The 17,753-nt window shown below is 37.6% G+C and overlaps 1 protein-coding gene across 1 annotated transcript; it reads right to left on the bottom strand.

Annotated features, from left to right (window-relative positions):
- Positions 1-297: 297 nt before the first annotated feature.
- LOC140928556 (sphingosine-1-phosphate lyase 1-like) lies at positions 298-17,357 on the bottom strand. Its single transcript, XM_073378314.1, has 22 exons — positions 17,141-17,357; positions 16,914-16,988; positions 14,955-15,048; positions 14,001-14,068; positions 13,640-13,723; positions 12,514-12,537; positions 12,182-12,221; positions 11,699-11,778; positions 11,284-11,338; positions 11,030-11,103; positions 10,264-10,352; positions 9,360-9,396; positions 8,592-8,663; positions 8,462-8,497; positions 7,451-7,593; positions 7,152-7,218; positions 6,363-6,428; positions 5,084-5,201; positions 4,820-4,874; positions 3,612-3,758; positions 2,672-2,792; positions 298-2,379 (listed from the first exon to the last, which is right to left on the bottom strand). Exons 1-22 carry the CDS (start codon positions 17,222-17,224, stop codon positions 2,248-2,250), a joined length of 1,761 nt encoding a protein of 586 aa, XP_073234415.1. The 5' UTR covers positions 17,225-17,357; the 3' UTR covers positions 298-2,247.
- Positions 17,358-17,753: the final 396 nt, after the last annotated feature.

Here is a 17,753-nt window from a genome sequence, read left to right on the forward strand (position 1 = left end):
TTAGTCACGCAGTTTTATTTTGAAGGCGCATTTCAAGCAGACTTAAAGTAAAATTTTCTACGTTGAGAAAACGGATGTGATCTAATTCTGAGGCAGCTAATAAACTGCAGGCCAACTTGTGTTCGCAAGTAATTTGCATTTAAACACGCAAATGACCAGATAGTGAGTACAATGGATAATAAAAATTCAGATTGCTTTACAGTAAACCACCAAGATCATGATCAATTAGTGTGACTACAGAATCAAGTGACAAAATATGGTCGATGAAAGACAGAAAACTTCATGAAGAACTCACTTTTTATTAGGTACAAGTTCTCCCTTGCATTTGCTATAATGATTTCAATTCTAGCCTACTACTTAACCACATAGCCCCCAAAACTACATCATCTCATGCCAAATAACCCGAAACAGAACATTTTTGTATTTTTCTCCTTAGGAACAAAAACTTGAACTATTATATAGAGCAATCAGCAAGGTTTGAAAAACTGAGTCAAGGAAAAAATTCCTGAAGTATTGGGGCATTAAACTGAAATGCCCAAGTACTTAAAAAAATTTACTGAGTACTAGGGCATTTAGATTACACTATCAGGTGTACTACGTTGTTAAGATCGTGTTAGAGTGTTTGCTATTATTTTGCGAAACATTCAAAGACGAGAATTCTCGCAAACGAAAGGTTTCGTAAGATTTATCTCTAGACAAATTAAAAGTCGATAAGTGGTGCAAAGAACACCCATTCTGCGTTCGTTGAGGGGTTCTTTAGCCTTCCCGTAAAAGCGAAATTTTGTTATATTAATTCAATCAACCTTAAAAAATTGCCTCAAGATACCTGTTAGAAGTTTTGTACCAAGAGGGGTTTTCCATAATATTTTTAGTCAACTTTTTTCAACAGTTTGGCAACCACGATTTGTTCAAACGCAAGCGTATGGGATAGCCCGGAACCCGCCCAGGATTTCATGGAAGCAAACCGAAGTTAGTTTGATAAAAAAAAAAAAAAAAAAAAAAAAAAAAAAAATTAAGAGTTATGTTCATAATAAATTTTTACTGACACCTTGGAAATAAAAACATAATAATAAAATAGATCAGGCCAATAATGCCGCTACTTTGATAACCTGTCTGCACAAAACATCGATTGGTGTACAGTTTGTAATACAATGTAAATGAAATTGCAATTTTTTAAATCATTCTCTGAATAATATGGCTGGCTTTTTTGGTTATAGTGTAAACACAATTTGGGATTACAGACCGAATTGGACTAAGCCAAGAGAGGATTTGACTCCACTCAGTCTTGCAACTATTATAAATCAAGGCAGCTGATAGCCAAATAGATTTGAAAATTTTGTTATAGTTATGATTAAAATGTAAAAAAGTTGTTAGTCCTTTGTTACGTAGAGAGTACCACTTTCCGATAAATTATAGTGCAAACGTACAGCAAAGCAAAATCTTAATTGTTGGCTTCACACTAGAGCTTCAAGTATAATGTAAGTGTATTTGGAACCTACTTTGACTGTGAAGGGGTAAAACGTACCTACTTAAACTTTACTTGGTAACCATGGAAACGTTAGTAGCTCAAAGAAGCGGAAGTTCGCCGCCAAGTATGGGCTACACCACGCTTGAGAACACACTTGACCAATAAGAAAGGGAAGCCATGTGCACGATGTGCACGTGCAGCGGTTACAAGATTCTAATGAACGGAGAAATTGACAGCTTTTACTTCAAGTAGTACACTTTGTTGAAGGGTGTGAAGCCATGTTTTCTATAGAGCAACTTAAGATTTCCAAGTGCACTTGAATCAAGTGCTTACTTGAAATAGACTTAGCTTCTAGTGTGAAGCCAAGTAATATAATTGCCACTGTCTCAAGGGAATAAATAGTCCTTTGCACTGGCTATTTAACGTTATTACTATTCCATATTACGGTTTAATGCAAAAAGCTTTCTAAACATGCATGCGGTGAAGAGATTGACTCAACAAATTGACGCAGGTCTGACACTCAGGCTTGCAACACTTCTCCCCACGAACGACAAAGACTTTTGACGAAACTGGATACTACTGTATAGTCACCTTGCCGACCGCGACTCTGTTGTATTGCGCGACGTCGTACTCACCGTGTGACAGTGACATACAAGCACATACATGTTTGCATCCCTGACACTGACAATAGCTAAACAATCTGAACCATTCTACGGACCACAACCCAATAGCGCCTTATGAAATAACTTGAACATGCCATTATCGTAAAGCTTGAATGTTTAGTTGTGGTGGACTCCATTGGCTTGAGGCTGGGTGTTGCCGATGTTGTACATGCAATCGAGGAAACAGCAGGCCAGTTCAGTAACTATGGACCTGTCAGGAATTCCTTGAGCCATTCCATAGATTGCAGCCTATAACAAGGGACAACAAACCTTAATTGTTAAATGAACTAAACGAACAAAGTGATCGCCGTACGTATGCACCCAACTTAAAGCCACTTTCTGTAACGCATTTAATCGAGGTGTCCGTTAAGAGATAGTTGACTAAATTATGCCAACTGATTTACAGGGGTCCAGTTCATGTAGCCAGTGCTTTAACTCGTGCAAAGCAAAGCAAACAAACAAACAACAAAAGAAACTCGTCTAAAGAGACTGTGTTTGGTGTACAATTTTCAGCCTGTTTTAAATTAACCTAACAACATACCATGCCTTCGGTCTTTGCCTGAGGGTCATTGAGGAGTTTAGCGCAGCACTCTTTCACATCCTTAAGAAATAACTCGGCCACACCAGCTTGAGTGTTAAGGTAAGTGACACAAAAATGGATACTGCAAAAAGGAATCAAACCAGCTTCAACTGTAAGACGATGTTCAAGAGAATCATGAATAATGAAGCAACCAGTTCACACAGTGGAACATCCATGAGTATATTAACTTATAGCAGAAACCCATAAGGGGTTGAATTCAACCCCTTATGAGTTTTTGCTTATAGTTCAAACTCAAGTCAGTGTGGTGGAAATGGTCAGGTCACAATTATTGTTCCCTACGTGTTGTTTGGTATTATAGAGCTTTTTATTCTGGCCCCGGTTTGTTCAAACGCTGAATAACGCTATCCACCGGATAAATCACTATCCAGCGGACAAGTATTAGGAGAACCAATTTGTGTTATCCACTGGATGGAGATTTACCCTGTGGATGGTGTTTTCCACCTTCTGAACAACTGGGGCCTGATCTATAAGGTTTCATTAACTTCTAGAGGCAAATGTAGTCATGAGTTTAACATCAACTATACAGCATAACAGTTTGCAGTGAATGGGAGTTAACTGGGCATTCAGCCAAGTCTCTATTCATCTCGTCTGAAACTATATATTTTTTTTTATATTCATATGGATAAGCCAGGTCTACTTGCAAACATGGTCATAACATGTCAATAAGAAGGCAAGCAAGCAACAAGCTATTGCGATAACACTTGGCGAAGAACTGCAAGCAAACAACTGCGTATACAAGTCACGAGGAGCCCCTGCTAGAGGCATTGGGCCAGCGCCTAGCAAAGCTGGAAAAACTGCTGACCAGCATTGCTTTGAGGTTAACTTTGCCTAAATTACATTTAGCTAAATTTTCTGCCATGAAGAAACAAGGAACACAAACCTTGAAGGAAACTGAAGTGAATTGAGGTTCCAGCCTCGTTTGGTTAGAGCATCTCCAAGCTGATAAATATCAAAGTCATTTGATGCAAACGCTACCACGCTTACTTCAGGTTTGCCAAGTACGTATATTCCTTTGATTTTTCGTAGGCTACAGCAAAGTAAGAGAGACAACAACAGTTATATATAAAGGCTGCCATCAAGGAAAATTGCCTGGTTATCTCTAACAGTTACTTATACAATTATGAAAGTATTGCTGCACTCAAGGAGCAGCTGAAATAAGGACATACATGTAATTATGCAAAACAGGCGGTAGCCAAATTTGTTGCTGAGAGAAGACGAATAGAGGGCTATATCATTCACCAGGATATTGCTGTTTAAGTCACTTATGAGCTAAAGTCATTATTTAGTGCCTTTACCCATGAAAGTACAACCCCCTGCCCCTCCCCCTCCCCCTCCCTTGGGATGTCCCCTATGTCTGTTGCTTAACTAATAGCGGAACTCTCGCGCGTAGCGGAGCACCATGGATACGTGTGCATCCAAGAAATTTTGTTTCTGAGAAAATCGTCTGTACGTCCACACGTTCATGTGAGCCGGGGTGGAATTTCGCATTTCAAGCATCCGCGCATTTTGGATGTTAATTGCATGGCCATCCGGACTTTTTGAGAGTAAAAACAACAACAAAGCCATGTCTATTTTCGACTAAATTTTAATGTCTAAACTGACGTCGATAACAGAGAAAAAGCTAGAGCGAGAGATAAAAAACAAAGGAGACTAATTTCGACGGAAGGACAACATGAAAATTTTATATCGGTGGTGTGAGAGGTGAAAATGAGGTGAAAATGAGGTGAAAAAAGGTGAAAATGAGCGGCAGTGAAAAATATAGTGAAAAGGAATTCATACCACATTTCCTCAATAGAACGTGAATAAACTAGGAAGTCAACTGAAGAAGACTTCTCCACCTTAAGCACTAAGACTTCCTAACTGAGCTTCATAAGGGTTACAGAAAGGAGTTCAATTCCAAATCCCAATAGGTTCAATAGTTTAGAAGTCACAATGCATGTGTAAGCAATGCATCTGTTAACAAACTGTAAGAGAGTGTCTGGGGATGATCAGGATTAAGGCTGTCAAATGTTATTATCTATGCAAGGAACTAATAGTTTTGTCTACGAAGGAATTTTAACATAAAAGAGCTACTTAAAGCTCACTTACCCTTCCTCAATTTTCATTCTAGTTGTAATAATTTTTCTTGTACTTTCAACATAACCTAAATTAGAAAGAAGGTAAAAAGAAAGGCACTTGGTTTTGCATTACTTTCACGGCAGACTGGGCCCTGCAGGATAAGTAGAATTAGGTAAACAAAAACCTGGAACATTAAGCTGATCAAAAACGATAATGAGTATCTTTGATGCTGTCGGTCGCACAAAACTTATGACATCATGACATGTAGCTCTAAAAGAGTTATTTAGTTTATACCTGATTCTCCAAAGTGCATCATTGCTGCCCATGTTGCAGCGATAATTGCACCAGGCCTACTGCCAGGTATTGTAGGACAGGCATAGATTCCACCCTGCCAGTCGGGTGCTACAAAGAACTGAAAAAAAAAGAAAGGTATTTATGTGCCTTATAACTTTCTTCTAGCAGTCATTGCCATCCAGAAACTCATTCATATTTTTTCTAATGTCATAAATAAAAACATAATCTACTTCTTTGAACCTCAAGTTAACACAATTAATGCACTGGTACCTGTCTAGGTGTGGTAACTGTTATTTTATATGGTTATGGCAATGACAACTTACATGTACTTAAAAACTCATTTAACCTAAGAGTTAAGACTAAAGGTCAACATTTGCCTAGTCCCTAGGCCTCGTTATTCTGCATGGCCAATTTGTTTCGGGATACATCACCGAAGTGAATAGCCTCCCCGCAGACGTCCTTTGGGGTTCGTTCGTCACGCATTCATTTCTCCCCCACGGCAAATAAACTCCGTCGGCAAATTTATGAACTCATCGGTCTATCTTCTCTACTTTTTGCAGGATAGCTTCTCTCTGATAGTTGTTTTACTCTGTAATTACAAATTTCTCGCACACCCGATCAAAAGCCTCACTGATCGTGCGAATCTGAACAAGTGGCTCGGGTTACGTTTTACAAAAATCTTTTAACGGCCTGTGATTGGTGAACATAAATGTCGGCTGTGTTTAGCAGATGTCAGTGTGGGAGAAATGCATGCGTGACGAACGAACCCCAAAGGACGTCTGCGGGGAGGCTACGAAGTTAATTGACCGAGAACGCCTAGGAAAATTAGGCCGTACAGGGACTAGGCAAGGTCAACACAACATAATGTGATTCCAATTTTATTTCTCAAGACGACATCCCACGATGTGATATCAACAGCCAATTTTCTTATAAAGGAGTTTTTCTTAAAGTTTCCCTTTAACCTCCAAAAAAAGGCAGAAAAAGTGAATTAAAAGAAGAGGGGAGGAGATAGGGCAAACAGTAAAAGTCAAGCACAAGGCTGCTGTGTCACTTTAATCAAACCAGAACTATTAGTATATGTCTGGAAAATTTTGCTTTCTGATCATGCCTTAACTTTAATAGCTGATATTTTGCATCTGGTAGTAAAGAAGGCCGGGGAGTGCTCAACTTATCATTTGGCGTTTTAAACAAGACAGACAGTGACCAGAAAACAGCTTGACTAGCTTGAAAAGGCGATTTTGGGCAACACTGCCAGGGGCGGAACAGTTAGAATCCTTACCTGAAAATGCCTAAGGTGCTTGTTACTGTACAATATAACTGAAGATCCTTTTGGTGAAAATCCATACTGAAGAAAAATAAGACTGTCTCAATTCAACCTCAACCAACTTCAGCTACATATGTAGCTTATCAGGGATACTAAGTTATCAATCATGCAAAACTGAAAAGGAAACATTTGCAACCATAATAATGAATATTCTGAATCACTGAAGAAAACTTGATGGTTTCAAAGAAATGTCTACAAAGTAAAAAAAGTTACTAGTAAGAAGTACATGTACTAGAAGCTTAGGGGGGGTGTGTTAACATGACACCTGGGCAACTTCTGTGCTGGCACGAAGTTCACTCAGGTTCCCATGGCTCCTTATTTGTTTGCACAATACCACCACAAAAATGTCATGTCACACCAGCATGAGTTCACCCTGGTTGTAGTCAGTGAAAGAGAATTTCACTCAGGTACAAAATTTTGCAACAGTATCATGTAAATGACAAACCACTTGTTTCAGTGTGAAATTGGTCTGCCAGTAGACTGGAACAGGTAGTGCATGCGTAATTTGGGCAATTTAGGATGACGTAATCATGTTGGTCATGGGACATTGAAAAAACATGCGAACATGTAAACACAATACAAAATCAAGAAGTCATCTCGGCGTGAAACTCACACTGGTGCGAGTTTTCTCATATTAACACCCCCTTAGTGCCACATGACATACACGTAATGGCAATGATAATCAGATTGTCACAAAAGGAAATGACTAATATCTGTAGACTAGCATCTCTTGAAGAACTGTACCTTATGAGTATCACATGATATACTGGTTACACCTTCCACTGAAAAATCAAACGGGGGAAGATCAAACCTATAATAGAGGAGAGCAGCAGACAGTTAATTCAAAACCATCTTTTGCTTTTGAAATCAAGTATGTAACACAGCAGAAAAGTACAAAGAGTTATGTTGAAAGTGATCTTCAGTGCATAACTTTGCCTGCCACTCACAAAAGAAACCAAATACAAAACTAATAAAAGAACAATAAGTAATCTAAGAGTCTAAGGGACATGACAAACACCAAACTTGAGGATCTAATACCTTACCCAGCTTTCTTCATGAAGGGAATCAAAAATCCACCCAAGCAGGAGTCTACATGGAGTCCCAGGTTGTATTTCTTAGCAAGCTTAGCCATTTCTACAATGGGATCCATAACACCATGGGGAAACTGTGGTGCAGATCCAACAAGCTGGAAAAATAAGAAAAAACAATAAGCAGGGCTGTCACTGAGATTTCAAATAACAGGGAAAATACATAGAGTGGGTGGGGAATCATACAGCTGTTGATTTCCATGTTCATAGAAGCCAAGGACCTGAGCCCTTAATGACAGCCTTGAATAAATAGAGCTCAATTCTGAGACAAGGACGACTACAATACGAGATTTCCTCAATACTGAGTTTTGCTCATGCGCGAACTAGCGTCATCTCTGCGGGGAAAAGTGATAGCCATTGTCATTCTACAACCGGATTTAGCAAGAATGTCGTAGTGACGGGAACAAGTTATCAAATAAAAATGTTAGAAGTTTTATCATTTTGCTATTGGGAGAGGGCTCAGCCTCCTTCAGTATAAATAACTGGACTAACTTTTTTTTTGGTAAAAAAAAAAGATAAAATAAAAAGAAACTTTCTGCAGAGTCTTTTTTTCAGAACACACACAAAAACTTAAAGTTTTAAAAATCTTGTCCTTGTCCTTACATCAAAAGCACCCTAATAATATGATTCAAACTTATGAGGCTACCACATTTTTTAACATCACTTTCTTCCCGTTAGTTTCAAAACCTACATGTAAAAACTAACTTTCAAAAGGCAAGTTAAGTTGTTGTTAACAAACACCCACATGGTTGACTGTACGTAAGCTAACTGGTACATAAATGGACATTCCTCATTAATTTAGTTGACATTTTAATACCAATTTCCATTAAATCTACAAATCCAACAAAAATTCAATTTTAACTAAACTATATATCATTATTTTCAGATCTATCCTTTTCATATGACATTTTATCATTAATTTTATATACATGGATGGGGAAAACAGTCCAAATTACTATAACTTACTAGAATTGTGTTCTTTGTAATAGCCTTCTTCATTGCCTAAACAGAAAAGCAAAAATTTAAGGATGGCCATGATGACACTTTAGTTGATCATTACATTTCAAACTTACTTCCTTAATAATGGTATAATTACCTTCATATTGCATCTTCTTGTTTTCTCATCAACAGGAACGTGGACTAATTTCATGTTGAAATAATGTGCTGCCTAGATACCAAGTAGAGAAAAAAAACTCTGAAACACCATAAATCGAATGGGAGGTGCTTTGACGACACAGCAAACAGCGTGCAAAGAAAGTCATGTCCCATAGCCTGGGGCTGGTGGATTTTGCTATCGGGCTAGTGATTTTTGTTCTTAACTTGCCTGATGGGCAAGTGCTGTTTTTTGGGGAAAATCAAATCACAAAAGGATTGTAATCAATCCTGCTAATCAAAAAGGGTTTTGGGGCTAGTTGAAATGACTTGTGAGCTAGTACATGCTAGTTACAGCTTGCCCGAATGGCAGGCTGTAAAAATGACTTTCTTTGCACCCTGGCGAACCTTTAACACTGAAAGTTAATTCAGGAATTATAGTTCTATGTAGCAATGACAATACAAAATTGCCAGCGGAAAAGGGGCCATTAATTGTGTAACAAAACACCCCCCTCCTACAAAACAAAACAAAAACGAAATACGATCCCGGCGTCGACGCCATATGTGTGTTGAGTTTGTTGTTGGTTCTCTCCTTTGCTGAGAGAGGTTTTTCTCTGGGTACTCCGGTTTTCCCGTCTCCTCAAAAACAAACATTTCCAAATTCCAATTCGACCAGGAATCAGGTAGATGAAGAACCACTATGAGGATGAGCTACCTGCAAATCGTTATTTATAAATAACTAAAGAGGGCTATGATGAACATATTGAAATACCTTATCAAAAGCTGCATGTACACTAACTGGTGCCACACTGAAAAAAAAAGAAGAAAACAATAAGATTCAAATATTTTTACAGGAATAGACCTATTTAGCTAACTCAATGATGTATCCAATTCAAACCCTTTGGTTATAAAACGTTTTGTTGCAGGAATTTCCATATCATTTAAATGTGAATCCCACATTATAATGTGCAAATACAATACACAATCTTAACCCTGGGAGATTTGAATTGAGTACAACAATGAGTCAGCCAAATGAGTCTATTGTGTCATATTAGTAGCAGAAGGATGAATAAAAAGGAAAGGGGAGAGCCAAATACATATACATTTGAAAATTACTTATGTTAGAACTCAGAAGCTGCTTCACCCACTGACAGCTTATAGTTTCAGGGCTAAAAATAATTCTTGGACAGTGGTCGGGCATCTTGACTAGCCAGACAAGTTTTTGCTTGGTCATTTTTCAACAAGAGATCTGGCTACAAGACTTGGTCATGGCTAGTTTCTGACTGTTAATTGGCATTCAAAAAGCCAGCTCCGAATTTATATCTGCAAAATGGCTAAATATTTTATGATTTAACTGTTTTTTTGGGGGGTTTACAGAATTAATGTGCATAATTTTTTTTCCAGTTATTCATTTAAAAGTCATGCACTTGACCAGTCAAAATGAATGGCCAACTAAAAGTTTGTCTGTACAAATGGTCATCTTGGTCAGACATTGTTCACTGACCACTGAAAACAATAGTTGCGAAGACAGCAACATGAAGCTTCTTATAATATAAGCATGTACATTTCAGTTTGCTTCAGAGTCAGTAAAGCTTCTGACTCATTGGAGGCGATGCTAGGCATCAAATTCAAATTATTTAGTTTTTTGATTGTCTTACAGCAAAATTGGGACTCACATCTCAGGCCTTTCAATTCCACGATCATAGGCCCAGTCACGGTAAGACTTGCAAGCCAACAGAAGACTCTCTGTACCTCCAGAGGTCATCTAAAGTGTGCAGAGATTATCACCATTTAGCCATGTAACACTACAACATTAAGTAACACCTATATATGTTTAATTGATTAAAGAGCTGAGGAGAATTTAGAGTAGATCATCCAAGGTGAACTTGCTTGCACTCCTGATATGTACAGTGTAAGAACCAAACAGGACAATTTGCATTTTGATATTTAGAATTTTTTTGAATGCTAATTGCCCTTATAAATTGCCAAATCTCACCACGAAAAACTTACCAATGAACTAGAGATATTTACAGTGCAAGTAATGCATTAGTCTACTGAAAAAATGAAATATCTAATTTACATTGAAGAGAAAAAGCGGACTCAAGTTAGATTTGTGACACCTTTTTCCCCCAATCTTGAGATACGCTAAAAATGGCTGTAGAGGTTAGGAAATAATAACATTTAAAACAATGATCTGGCATTTTTTCTTGTGTTGCCGATGTATTGTATTTCTTCCAAAGTGAAAGGGTGCACATGTCACTTGAGGAAAGCCACACACCATCCAGTGAAGCAAGGTTATAAATGCAAGGTTATAAACTATGACATACTGCTTCCACAGTTGTGTTGCAAATGTACGAAAAGTAATAATAATATTAATAATAGCAAGGATTTCTATAGTGCCATATCCATAGGCTGTCTAATGGCAGTCATTAGTGTGTTTACCGTTCCACAAGCTTCCTTTCCTCCCTTGAACATATTAACACACATCTGGACAACTTCGGCTTCCATCTTCCGCACTGTTTGAAATAAAAGTAACAATAGATTGATAATCAGTTGAAAATAAATTACTACATTAATTAGCCAGCCTTGACATGATAGTTGGAAATGAGAATGTCTATAATTTATGTAGTTGTTCTTCCTTTAGCAACAAATCATTATCTCATTGAAGGGAAAAAAAAAAGCGATGTACTACTCACCATCTGGGAAGATATCAACGTGAAGAGGATTGGACCAAGCAAACTTTGAATATACCTACAACAAACACACACAAAAATTCTTACCACAGTACACAGACGTAAATAGTATTAAAACAAAGTCTGTCTGTTTTTTTTTTTTTTTTTTGGGGGGGGGGGGGATGTTTTATTACCAATGTTAAGTAAGAGCATTTTCCATGATGTGGCAGTCTTCTCTGCACCATGTTATGTATTGTAATATTATCACGTAATATTGTAAATTATACATAAGTTCAATAAAGTTACTACACATTAAAGCAGTTTTGATTGGATGATTGGTATATAAACTCTAGACATTTTCAAATGGGTATTGACAGTTAAACAAATTGGAAAGCATTTTACCAGTAAAATACCACTGCACTTCAAGTCCCAAAAATACCTTAGTAAGTAAATCAGTGAGTTCTTTACTTCCACAATAAACTGTTCCAGAAACCCGACCTTCCTGCCACTTTACATTACCTGAGAATCAATGATATATCAATATTACACTGAACAGCAGAAACGTAATAATAATGTGTAAATTGGATGTGTGTAATTTTTTCTCCTCTGCAAGGACTTTAAGGAAACTCGATAGATGCCAGCAAATTAAGTGAGCACCCAAAAGTCAGTGGTAGTCAAGACAGCAAATGAGTAACCCATGTTCTTGCAGAATTCAAATTTTACAAGCATGAAAACGCACTTCTGAATTCTGCTTTCAACCATAGTTTTCTTTCTCCATCACTTTCCAACCATCTGCTACCTCATTCCGCACACTATCCAACTCAGAGTCTGAGAAAGCAGAAACATCTTTCTTGCACTTAAAACATCAACAGCATTATCCTGAAATAAAGATTATGAATGATACAAGGCAAGGCCAACATACCCATTTTCAAGTAATCATCAACTTCTTTCAGGAGTTCTTTCTATAGATAGTGAAATAAAAGTACAATAAAAATATAGAATAAAATATTGTTATAGAGTGATAAACAGGTATGTAGTAGTACATCTTTTCATTGATGGTTTAGAGTTGAGAAAGAAAAAAATTGCAGTTGCTGATGATGGCTGCACCTTAATGGTATCAATTTCTGGCTACTGCAAAGGAAAACTGATGTTTTATTTTCATGAACAAAACAAACTAATACTTTTTGTGTTCCTCAAATTAATGAGCACTTATAACTGAGCAAACATGAAAAATAGAAAATTCCTTTTAATCACCTCTTTCATTCCTTTTATTGGCAGCTAGAAAAAAAAGCAGAGAAAAAATTTATTAAAAGTGAGAAAAATAAAATTAATAAATAAATATCAACTATTTGTGTCATACCAGATGCACATTAATATTTACACTGTACATGTACACCACACTCACATTCCACATAGTTACAGTGTAAAAGCTGCTGATATTGTATACATATATACATTATTCAGGGTGTCAAAAATGACGGGGGCCAGGGATTTCCCTGACTATGTATCAAGGTCACCCCTGTTACTTTCATAGGAAAACAAAAGAAAAATAGAACCAAAAGAAATTCCTAACTGTTTGATTCCCTGCCTATCTACCTGCTGTATTTACATGGCAACAGTGATACTTGTATGTCAGCTAAATACATACTGTGTAGGTGATCACTTTTTAATAAGTGAACTATTGGATGATAATAGAGGGGGTTGCTACAATGGAGGTCAAAAGTGTTGGGACCTTTCTAGTGATATTACCAAAACTAGCGACCCCTCCCCTCCCACCCCGAACAAAGTTGGATTTGGAGCAAAATGGGTGAAAATGAGTGCTTCTTTTGGCCACAACATTGCTGGGGGAAGTGGGGGGACGACGGGATGAACCCAAAGCTGAACAAAAAATTGTCCTTAGGAGCAGAGTCCTACGGAACTATTGCTTGGAAGGGCTTTTTCACACAGTCCCAAGTTCTTTTGTCCTCCATTGTAGTTTTCTCTATCACAAGTTGCTCAACAGGCAAGAAAAGTATTAAGTATTGTTAGCAACTGAATCTTGCACTTGCCCTTTTGCACTTCATTCTATTAAAAAACAGCAATCAACAGCCTCCTAATCATACTAAAAATGGTCTAGGCAATTCTCAGACCTCCGTAGTCTACACCAAACTTGTGACCATTAAACACAGATGCACAGTGTAAGCTTTCTAACAGAGGTTTGATGCAATGAAAGCTTACTTTCAAGCAGCTCTTTACAAACACAACTGTACGCTTAACCTTCTCTACAGCTTCCACCTCCAACCACAACCACAATTTTACACTTTCAATTTACAGTGTAAGTGATTTAATGTACTGCACATGACCATCAGACCTAACTATTCACTATCTACAAGTAACTTACCCTCATGTGAAAAGTTTCTCCTTCTCTCACTGGAAAGGCTGTCCTCTCCATTGCATCCACTGACTGCTGCATTTCATTAGCTATCTGTTGACATTAAAAGACAAAGGGCACTGCTGTACATCATTACCACTGGATCAAGAAAAATCTGACTTAACATCAGGGCGGAACTGGCAGCCTTCAATAAAATTGGCTGGACAGCAAATATCCAAAGGGTAGAGGTAAATACATTGAGAGCTCTAGTATCAGTCAGTAATCATTGAGGCACAGTTTGATACAACATACATGTTGTTGATACATGTATGAACAAAATTTAATGCAATGTAATTTTGTGGATGGGGGTACAGATATAGATATCTCTTACCCTGTCTTTCAAGTATGGTAATCTTCTCACTAACTTAAAAAACCCTTTCTTCACTCTTTCTCTGAGACCTAAAATTGCAAATTGCAGCGTTGATCTTTTTTCATTACACTTTACGGATAAAATAGTATTAAACACTCATTTCTAATGGATTAGAATCAGTAAATGAGTAAATGATGTGGAAACATTGATTTGTAATGGGAGTCCAAAGAAATCAAGGAGATAATTATTATTTGTTTGGACTACAAAGCAAACGTTTCATCATATACTCTAAAAATTTCCTCATGCATATATAGAAATTATTATTTTATTATTATCCTTCAAAAAGCACACTCTTCGACTCTCGTCAACAAAGTTAGGGCTTGCCAAACATATTGTGGACAAATATTCAACCTCTTCAACAAGCAGTCAAACACTTTGAACGGTTTTTTGAAAGCATTTGAATTGATAACGAATGGATAATGAATGAATAACGAGTGGTTTTCCCCTTGACACAGATAACCATGAGTGCCTTTTTTGCCTTTCAGGGTTGCATCTTTTAATGTCATGTCAATAAGCCACACCTTTGATCTTCAGCCTATCATTTTAACTGGGTTGCAAAGGGCCTTAACATGCAATGCAGCTAGATTTTGAAGGAGTGATAGACAGCCTCAGGGAACCCCAGGTGCAAGGGGGCCAACAAGATAAGTTTTGTACTAGGGTCCTTTATTTGGTGTCCTCATTAGTGAGAGTCCGTAACAGCAGGAGTTTATTATGTCTGTAATTTATTTTTGCCCCGGATTTAGCTGCTATCCATATTACTGGGAGGTCTGTTAGAGCGGGGTGTCTGCAGGGCAAGAGTTGACTTTATATATGTATGGTTATTGTTACAATTTGGCACTAGGTATTTATTAATTTTACATTTAAATTTTAATTATTGTACTTATTATGAAACTGAAAATGCACCTTAAATCTTACTTTTTTCTCGGAAGAAGGCCCAACCAATCACCCATCGAAGAACTTCTGTCATAAGCCAGACGCAAAAACAGTAGGTGACTGTGTTTACAACAATCTGCAACATAAATAGATAAATAATATTAATCAAATACAGCCCAGTCAAAATATTTTGCAGAAGAAAAAAGGTTAACAAGAGTATAAAGCACCAAAGGATTCATCCGAAGTAGTTTTTACTTAATATTATTTTTTAAAATTGAGTGGTGAGTATGCAGCCAATTATCCCCTGAAAGTAGCAAAATTGCCGGCTGCTGGTTTATTTTGAGTGGGCTGAAAAAATTAAAAACCAGTTAAATCTCCCATGAATGACTTATCAAAATGCCAACAAAAGCAGTCACTTACGGAAGGTGGCTGCTTACAAGGAATCCACAGTCTTTCCACAATTACCATTTTCTCAGAAATATATTAAATATATTTCTGAGAAAATGTTTCTTAAAATTATTCTGGTACAAGGTCTTTGTCCACTGAAAATTAAAATTCCACCTTAATATCTTGCTATTTTTTGATGTCCCATTCAATTTAGAGTTAGAAGAAGCTGAATGTAAGCCAGAACACTACTGTAACTTACATAATAGCTGTTGTTAAGTTGTTGTTCCACAAGTTGCAACTTGAAAATACAGGCGACTCCGATAACTGGAACCCTCGCTAACTCGAACCTCGCGCTAACTTGAACCCAAATCGATTTCCCCTGGATTTTACCCTCGGTAACTCAAACCCTTGATAACTCGAACTCCCGCTAACTCGAACCAATTTTCGTCTCCCCTCAGGTAATTGTCTATACAATTTTACCCTTGATAACTCGAACCATGTTTTGAGCCCTTAAAAAGTCGGGAAAAAAGCCGTCTACTGGTGTCTGAAACATTGAATTTTGGATTTCTTATTGACGTGTTGTAGGAGTATAGTTTACTAGTGGAGGCTGATGTTGATTGTCACAGGCTAACGTAAAGCAGCTTTGCTTCTCAAAACAGTAAAACGCATGCTCTATTTAGGCTATGTTTTGTTACGTTACGCTCTGATTTATAATCTAGAAGTATCTTTTAATTTTCACTTGACATTTCTACAATTAGATGTGATTAAGATGTTCAATGTGCAGTAAAAACTGTTTTTTCCCTGTTCCTCAGCTACTTTCTTCGAACTCCCGATAACTCGAACCTTTTTTCAATTTCCCTTGAAGGTTCGAGTTATCGGGAGTCGACTGTAATCTGATTAGGAACGAAACGTATTCCACCGTATCACCATACTGTATGCTATGTGATGGAATACATCGGGAATACCATAAAATTCCGAAAATAAGTCCCGGGGCTTATATTTTTCAAAGACTCTTTTTGAGGGGCTTATTTTTGGAGGAGCTTTTATTTGGAGGGGCTTATCTATGGAGGGAAATTTCCATTTCAAAATTGATTGGGCTAGCCTTATAGTTGGAAGGAAATTACCGTGCTTGCCTTGTTTTACTTTGTATTTGAGGGCAATTTTCCAAGCACAAGCCCCTGGGGGGGCTAATATTTGGAGGGGCGATTTAACGGAGGGTTTTTTGTTACCGGAATGGGGGGCTTATACTTGGAGGGGCTTATTTTCAGAATTTTACGGTAACTAGTCAAAATAGTCTAAATGTTCCGGGAAACATTCTCCGAAAATTGACGTTCAAATGTCACTCAGGAAGTTCAATTCTCGTGTGGCACTGAATGACCTTTACGTAAACCCTGGACGTTGTGTCACAATTCTCGATAACCTAACAGCTTAAAATAACTTAAAACCATGGATTACTGGGCGAGAGAATTTTCTTTAAAGGAAAGCTACAGTGACCAAATCAATAGAAACAACTTGCTCTTAAAGAATAACCTCACATGCACAGGTGTAAGCTTATTTAAAAGTCCCAGTTAACCTGAGTTTTCACATGTTCGAAAAAAATAAAGCTTATCTTGCCTCCCAAGCTTCCATTCCTCTGCACCATCGATGAATATGGCGCCTTGCTTCAGCCAGATAATAAACAAATGTCCACTAGAAAGAGAATGAAAAAGAATAAGATTGCATAACGCTTTGACGGCGGCACAAGTTCACTTACCGGTACCGGTAAGCTTTATAGTGCAAAATGAAGCAGCCTATACTTTAATACCCGCTTTAATAGCATGTAAAAATGGCTCGAAACTTACGCATATTTCATTCCAGTGAAGGTGTTCAGGTAGATGAGGCTCTACCGTATCTAAGAACCGCTCCCACAAAGTTTTTTCCAGCATGATAGAGGTAAACTTCCCACGTACCCGTCTGTTGCGTTCGGCAGTTGTGTGAGCTTTTCGTTATCCTCCTGTGAGGGTCACGTGATGACGTAGGTACCGGAAATACAGGTTTTTGTTGGCTCGAATAACATCCTAATGCTTTTTCCGGTTAGATGTTTTGGAGTGTTTTTGTCGAAAAATTTGAGACTTGATTTGATTTAATCGGATTATAGATTACCCCATTATATTCTTACATATTGCGACAAACCCACTTGATGCTAATCTCAAGTAAATTTTATTGCATTCGAGATTTCAAAGGTCATGACGCATAGCCGGAATTTCATGGGAGGATTCGGAGGAAGTATTACGCCCGGGTATTACGAAAAATAGTGAATGCCGACAAATAAGGGGCCGACCATTTAACTCTTGAGGGAGGGGCTGGGTGATTTCTGGTCATCAAGAATTTTTTTTCTGGCAATCTGGTAGGCAGGATATTTTTTCCCTTTTTTTTCCATAAGCTTTCTATTACATTTGTGCTGCATGCAATTTT

This window comes from Porites lutea, chromosome 2, assembly GCF_958299795.1.
Source record: "Porites lutea chromosome 2, jaPorLute2.1, whole genome shotgun sequence".
NCBI classification, from domain to species: Eukaryota; Metazoa; Cnidaria; class Anthozoa; order Scleractinia; family Poritidae; genus Porites; species Porites lutea.